Here is a 7,981-nt window from a genome sequence, read left to right as displayed (position 1 = left end):
GATATATCGTATCGTGACCCCTCTGTCATGATATGTATCGTATCGCCAAATTCTTGCCAATACACAGCCCTAAATAGCAGGAAAACATCTAGTTTCAGAGAATCCTGATCATTAGGAATTACTGTATTTATTCATGTATAATACTAGAAATTTAACCCTAAAAATCATCCATAAAGTAGGGGGTTGTATTATACACGGGTTATTGGTGATTAGATTTTTTWATGCTTTTTAAGCTCAAAAATGATGATCGTATTACACTTGAGAACGTGTTATACATGAATAAATAYGGTAGTTATGATTTTACTTTGAGCCTTTGGACTGTGTTAACGTAGCAGTGGTTTAGGTAACTCTTTTTCTAAAGTAAGCTGAGAAGACTCAGCGTAGCTCCTTCCCATCCAGTCCTGATCTGGGATCAGCTTGCGTGAGTTCTGACACCTCCACAGACACACTCATTTGTCGCCAGAGCTTCTCAGAGTGTTTGGTTACTGTACACACAGACACCCTCGGCCTCAGCTGGGAAACCCGTCGGCATCAGACCGACAATACGAGCAAAATTAAATCACATATCAGGAAGTGACGACCGAATCTACATACCTTCACATTATCAGACTTCATTTCATTTTCTTCATACAGGCCTTTCATAAAACTGGTGGTCCTGATCACCTGAAAGTTAAAAAGATTCCTTCTTTTTATTCATAAAACTTTAAAATATAGCATATTTAATGTACAAACAGACAACTGTAGTTCAAATATGTGACCCATCATATGGAAATGAAGATTAGGTCAAAACATAGAAGCACCTTTTTGCAACAAAAAAACTGATTTTGAGGAAAAATGCCTTAAAACTTTGAGATTTTCCCTGAGCTAGAAATGTTTTAGTTTCTTTCCAGATGGTAAATCTCAATATTTAAATACTATTTAAAGTTTCTTCTTTATAATGACATTGCAAATTCCTCCTTAAAATGACATAAAATTAGGATTCAGACCAAATATTATTGTATCATCATAACCAACAAGACAAAGTAAGTCATATCTCTGGATCCACGTATATCAGGATGATCCGGGTATCAAAATGAAGCTTTTAAAGCAGGAATCTGAAAATAGGATGAGGTCATTTTGACCAAATTTGACTTAACCCTCATTTCAATATGATGGGTCACATTTATGACAAGAGTGGAAGGTGAATGTCTCAAAACAGGCTCAGTTTTGTTGTTTTTTTTTTAACCCAAGAGGGCTAAAGCTGGGTTGTGACATCTGTAAGAACAATATCTAAAGCTATCTCAAATGTCCAAACACACCAATCAATCAATATTAAGGCCTTCAATCAGTTCAATCTGACAAAAACATTGATGTGCAATTGATCAAACACAACCTAACTCCTATAATAAACCATGAACAGCAGAGCTATATATTAAAAAAAAAGGCTGCACAGCATAACTGCTTAAATCGATACTTGCATTATGGAAACAAACTAACTGGAGATTTATAAAACTAACAACAAATGTGCTAATTAAGCTAAAGGTTAGAGTATTAACTACCTGTTTTCAGATTAAGTCGTACTTAGATTAACACTGATGCTGAGGCGGTTCCTGTTCATGCTAACTCTGCTAGCTTGTTCGGCTGTGATTTTTAAAGGATGACTCGAGTTTTATTGTTCATAAAGCACGTTTTAAATGCTCCTGGCGCCAGTTTTAAAATGTTAAAGGYGAAGTAGCTGGTTTCAGCCTCACCTCGCTGAAGATGTCGTGAAGGTATCGGAACGGCGGCTTGCTAAGCAGCTTCTCCGTGAGCGGCGGCTTCTTTATCACTTTGCCCAGAGTGTCCTGAGTCTTTTTCACCACCGCCGCGTTCATGGCGGCAGCAGGAAAAGAAAAAAAAAAAAAAGAAAAAACACGGCTAAACACTTCGACAGCAAGAGGCGAAGCGAAAACGAATCCCAAACAGAAATACTCAGCGCTCAATACACAGCGTTGCTATGTCAATACTGAGCAATCCCACAATGCATCACGAATGAAGACTGCGCATGCGCAGAAAGCTAACCGTTGCTAAGCACTCTGCATCACCACATAGCGCCAGCTGACGTATCGATCTAAACAAATAGTATCGATATCAAGTTGGGAACAAGGGTTTGTGTTTTAACCAGTTTATTTATGCCTGAAGAAACATTTAAAACTGAAAACTTTAAATTTTCTGTGAAAATTTAGTGTGAATGTTGAGAGAATAGGGTAGTGAATTGAATAATAGCAAAACTTTAAATAAATGATTTACAGAGTTGTAAAGTACTATTTTGTCACTGTACTAAAGTAGATTTTTTGATTATCTGTACTTCACCTGAGTAATATTTTTCAGCCTACTTTTTACTTCTACTTCTTACATTTTCACACAATTATCTGTACTTTCTACTCCTTACATTTTTAAAGAAGGCAAGAAGTAGAAAGTAATTTTCGTTTAATTTTTGATTGTTTTCATTCCAGCTTGTTTTTATGAAATATTATAAAAAAATTAAATACTATCCATATAATCTGTGCCTCCTGGATAGAGAGAATTTAATTAAAATGTTAATTTAAAGGTTTCCTTTAAAACTGAACACTAGATTTTCTTTGAAAACTCAGTTGGAATGTTCAGTGCTGAACAGAGTTTTATAAAGTACCACAAAGTGATACTTAAGTAAAAGTACAAATATCTTTCCAAAAACTACTTTGTTAAAAGTTAAAATCTCCTTTAGGAATATTACTTGAGTAAAGGTCTTAAAGTATCTGATATTTTTTGTACTTAAGTATTAAAAGTAAAAATATTGATTTAAAATGAGCAGTTAGATTTTCTGTAAAGACATTTATTAGGAGGTGACCTCCTCAACAACTGCAGAAATGACTGTTCTATTAAAATATTTAATTTATGTTAAATTTAGGATGCACTAGTCCAGCTGTTTCAGTTTATATACATATATCAAGGCTGCACAAAGCTTTTCCCCAAAATGAAAATCTATCTGAGGGCTGCGGCCAAATGTAATAATATAATTCATGAAATACAAATACTTCTTAACCACAGTCCTTTTATTTGAATGATTACGTCCTGCAGTGTGACACGATTTGTTTGTGTACAAACTAATACGATATCAGAGTTTTACACATTTGTACTTCTCATTCAACCAGTCAAATTCACTCTATCTAGGAGGCWCAGTTTACATGGATAGTATTAATTTTTTTTACAATAACAAGCTGGAATGAAAAGAAGCAAAAATGAAATAAAAGTAACGACTTTCTACTGCTTGCCTTTTTTAAATTGTAAGGAGTAAAGTACGGATAATTGTGTGAAAATATAAGAAGTACAAGTAAAAAGTAGGCTAGGAAAAATACTCAAGATACCCAAAAGTTCTACTTAAGACAGTAAGTATTTGTACTTAGTTACTTTACAGCTCTGGTGCTGAGTATGGTAGTAAATTGAAAATAGCAAAACTAAATAATAGCTGAATTATTTATAAAAGAAAGACAGACAGTAAAAGTACAACAATGGTAAAAGCAAAAGGAGACATAAATAAGACAAAACAAGACCTATTGAGAGACAAAAGTTTTCCATGATGCAGAAGGAAAATCAAATAGAGCGTGCATGCTAAATTGTATTTTTAGAGGATTGAAAGCAACTCATTTAATTTCYGTGAAATATTAATGCCTAAAAAAGTTCAAGAATTCAAAACATATAAATGTTATAAAAACCAAAGTCCTGATACCTGAAAGGTTCAAATAACTGAAATTAATCTGAAGCATCCACAGAAAATACAAAAGACTTCATAAAAGGAAAATGTAAATAAAATAAACTGTAGTCATCATCAGTTCCTAAAATTAGTTCAAATGTGTCTGCAGATAAACAACACAAAATATTACACATCCTAATTTATTGTAGACAAKAAAAGTAGTTTGGAACATTACAGGCAGTGTGCCATAATACTAAAGCTTGTTAAACCACATTTTCAGATAATTATCGCCTGTGTCTCACTATWGAGGATGTACTGTAATCTTCTCTCTTTTTTTTTAATCATAGGCTCACAGCTACACAATCCTGTCATGTTTTATATCTGGTTAAAATCAGAACTTTGACCAGTTGAACACAGAGATAATTTTTATTTCCAGCCATTAAAGTCCATTTTAACACCAGAACATTTTTGCCAAACAGAGGAATTCACGCTCAGCTTGCAGAACCCGCCCAGATCATTAAGGTCCCCCCTCCGTGCTGACAGCTGGTGTGGCGTGTTGACTTTTCTCCAAACGTCTTTGTAGCAGCTGTCATGGGAGTTTGYGTGAATGCGTGCGTGTCGATGTTTTAGCAGGTAGTGGTATTTTCTTTGTTTTTTATTTATGGCAACATATTATGTTAAACCTGTTTGACTGGTTCAGTGAGATTAAAAAAAATCAAAGAAAAGGGAGAACAGGACAGCAAACACATAGACTTGGTGCTACATGTTGAGGAGGTAAGATATGTTTTATAAGTAACTTTAAAGGCAAATATCCTGGTACTTCTCTTGTTTTAAAAGCCTCAAAGAAGAGGAAAAAAAGCTTTTTAAATGTGTGAAATGTTGTGTTTAATGAGAGGTTTGCAAAATAATGGCTTTAGTTGTTAATTAAGCTTTGTGTTTATCGTTTTGCTGCAAAAGAGACGATTATCAAAGTGCTGATTTCACTTAAAGAAAAATCTAGAGATGTTTTAGCTTGTCTGTGCAGCCATAAACAAAAAAGTAGTAAATGTGAGTATTTTATTTAACAACTGGCAATTTTTGTGGTCTTGTTGAAGGGAATGATGCTTCGCTGGTTTGTGTTTGTTCTGCTTGTTGGCGTCTCTGCCGGTGCAGAGGAAGAGAAGAAGAAAGCGAAGCTTCCCTCCCTGGYAAACGGTGAGTTGTTTTGTCACAACTCTATACAAAACATTTACAATAATAGGAAAATCAGAGGTGTACAAAGTACTTGAAAAATAACAATGAAGTAAAAGTAAAAACACTTTAACAGAAAATGACTGGTAAAAAAAATTCACTGATGAGAAAAGTACTTAAGTAAAAGCTATAAAACTGCTTACAAAAATTGGGAAAACAATAGTACTTTTACACACTCTTTAAGAAATAAACTGAATTTACTGAACCTCTTAACAGTCTTTGTTCCACCGGTGGGCAAAAATAGTGGAGTTTCTGTACTAAATAATTAGCTTTGAAATTAAATATTTAGTTTGGAACTATGACATTTATAAATGTATGAATATCAAGGTAAAAATATTACTTTAAAAAAATGCCCCCCCCCCCCTATTTTTTTCTTATGAAAAGCTAAATAAAGCTAAATTTTGCTGGTAATTTTTGGCAGTGTAACTTTATAAAAGACACCCCATATTTCTGCCTTCAAACATTCCCAGACGCTACCGGGGACTTTTATTTTGAAGACTAATGTGTCAGACAACTTCCTCTGGTTCTTACCTTTAGTTTGGCACCTTTACAAAAAAAAACTATAGGCTTTTAAGGAATTTCAACCRAACTGGTTCCACTAAATCAAGTCGAGAAAATGTGTAAATTGCTTCACTTTTACTATACTAGGTTTAATAGAACCAGTTGACATGACTTTGTTGAGTAAATTCAACACTCCATTTTTAGAGTGAATAAACAACCTTTTTCATGATGAGTTCAGACATATTTAATTTTGTAACAAGTAACTAGGTGTTAAATTTTAAAGTGAAATTAAAAGTATAAATTTTAGGTTTTAAATGTAGCGAAATAAACGTAAAAGTAGCTATTGAAAAATACTTTGGTAAAGTTACAAGAGTACTGCAACTTACTATGAACGTCTGAAGAATATAACTTAAGTTTTTCCACCATAACAGACAATAAAGTTGGAGTTTTGCCTGTAAAACACACAGTTTATTAGGAGTAATGGGACCAAAACTATACTTATTTTTTCTTCAGGGTGGGGAAATAACATTAAATGGGTGAAAAGTTATGAGGACGGCCTATCAGAAATGCAAAAGAGGTAAGACTTTAAACATGTTGCTGGATCAGTTTGTTAAGTTTGTTCATCTCTGCGGTCCTAAAGTAAAAGAGCGGATTATGATAAAGTATTAATCATTTAAAACCCGACACGGCTGTTCGTTTTCTCGGTGGTATGTTGTATTAGCGAGCGTTCAAGCCCATTAGTGTGCTTATTGTGTTGAGGAATGCACCGAACTGTTTCACTGTTCTCTCATCTTCCCAGTCAGAAGCCTCTGATGGTCATTCATCATCTCGACAACTGCCCACACTGCAAAGGTAATGCAACAGTGCTGCTTTTTTGTGTGTTTTATTTGATTCATTTTGYTTGCAGAAGTAAAGTGTCACATGCAAATAAAACAGGTAGAGCTGCACAATCTGCTGCGTCACGGCCATTCAAAAGGTGGGCTTGGCTTGACTGGGATTATTCCTGAATACCTGCACAGCCGGCCGTGTTGGTTCTGACTCATTCAGCTGGTTTTAACTCTGTCAGACACACAAAAAAGTTCCTATGCACAAATCAGTCTGCTTCTTGTTTTGTCTTTAAGTTTTTAGTAAAGAGCTGTAGAACAATAAAATCAAGCCTTTAAAACACAAGCTTAATTGAGAAATGTTTAAATGTCTAAGTTATAGCTGTTGTTTCAAAAAGTAAGTTCTCACTCMCAAACTTGTGTGTAACTACTTCAAAATCCCCCAGAGGAAGCAAAAGTTTCAAAAAGTTGAGGGTACGGTGTGAGCTGGAAGTATATTTTGTTGACATTTATAAAATAACTTGTTTCATGATGTGCAGGAAATACTCTGTAATAAAATCATGAATACATTAAGGCTCTGAAACTAAACAGAATCGTTTCAACAGCACTGAAGAAGGCGTTTGTTGCTGATAAGTCCATCCAGAAAATGGCCAAAGAAGACTTCATCATGCTCAACCTGATGGTAAATAAAGACTTCACAGTAAAATCAGCAATTCTTAAAAACCCCAAAAGCTTACAAAGCTTTAAAAAACAATCAAGAATAAATTAAACTTTTGTAAATAATGGATGGATGGATGGATGGATGGATGGATGAAAGCACGGATGGACGGATGGATGGATGGATGGATGATGGATGAGTGGATGAATGGATGGACGGATGGATGGATGGATGGATGGATGGATGGATGGATGAATGGATGGATGGATTGATATATGAATGGATGGAGGGATGGATGGATGGATGGATGGATGGATGGATGGATGGATGGATGGATGGATGGATATATGAATGGATGGATGGATGGATGGATGGATGGATGGATGGATGGATGGATGATGGATGGATGGATGGATGATATATGAATGGATGGGTGGATGGATGGATTGATGGATGGATGGATGGATGGATGGATGAATGGATGGATGGACGGATTGATGGATGGATGGATGGATGGATGGATGGATGGATGGATGAATGAATGGATGGATGGATGGATATATGAATGGATGGATGGATGGATGGATGGATGGATGGATACATGAATGGATGATGGATGGATAGGTGGGTGGATGGATGGATGGATGGATGGATGGATGGATGGATGGATATATGAATGGATGGATGGATGGAGGGATGGATGGATGTATGGATGGATGGATGATGGATGGATGGATGGATGGATATATGAATGGATGGATGGATGGAGGGATGGATGGATGTATGGATGGATGGATGATGGATGGATGGATGGATGGATATATGAATGGATGGATGGATGGAGGGATGGATGGATGTATGGATGGATGGATGATGGATGGATGGATGGATGGATATATGAATGGATGGATGGATGGAGGGATGGATGGATGTATGGATGGATGGATGATGGATGGATGGATGGATGGATATATGAATGGATGGATGGATGGAGGGATGGATGGATGTATGGATGGATGGATGATGGATGGATGGATGGATGGATATATGAATGGATGGATGGATGGAGGGATGGAT

General features: G+C 35.7%; 2 protein-coding genes across 3 annotated transcripts in view; one reads left to right on the top strand and one right to left on the bottom strand.

The window, feature by feature from the left end:
- traf3ip1 (TNF receptor-associated factor 3 interacting protein 1) overlaps positions 1-1,993 on the bottom strand; it is a gene marked incomplete in the record, with an annotated part of 21,797 nt that extends 19,804 nt beyond the window's left edge. Inside the window, 2 exon segments of the mRNA XM_014015211.1 lie at positions 595-663; positions 1,731-1,993. Of these exon segments, the coding sequence (XP_013870665.1) occupies positions 595-663; positions 1,731-1,853 (192 nt within the window).
- A 2,250-nt stretch (positions 1,994-4,243) lies between these two features.
- Positions 4,244-7,981, top strand: part of agr1 (anterior gradient 1) — a 6,338-nt gene continuing 2,600 nt past the window's right edge. The window contains exons 1-5 of one of the 2 annotated variants that reach the window (XM_014015208.1): positions 4,244-4,324; positions 4,786-4,885; positions 5,936-5,999; positions 6,222-6,274; positions 6,852-6,928. In XM_014015208.1, the coding sequence (XP_013870662.1) occupies positions 4,789-4,885; positions 5,936-5,999; positions 6,222-6,274; positions 6,852-6,928 (291 nt within the window). In that variant the 5' untranslated portion in view covers positions 4,244-4,324; positions 4,786-4,788. The other variant, XM_014015209.1, reaches the window with a different exon arrangement.

Source organism: Austrofundulus limnaeus, unplaced genomic scaffold, assembly GCF_001266775.1.
Source record: "Austrofundulus limnaeus strain Quisiro unplaced genomic scaffold, Austrofundulus_limnaeus-1.0 Scaffold125, whole genome shotgun sequence".
Lineage (NCBI taxonomy): Eukaryota > Metazoa > Chordata > Actinopteri > Cyprinodontiformes > Rivulidae > Austrofundulus > Austrofundulus limnaeus.
The sequence above is the reverse complement of the archived record's forward strand: the minus strand, read 5'-3'. Positions and strand labels throughout refer to the sequence as shown.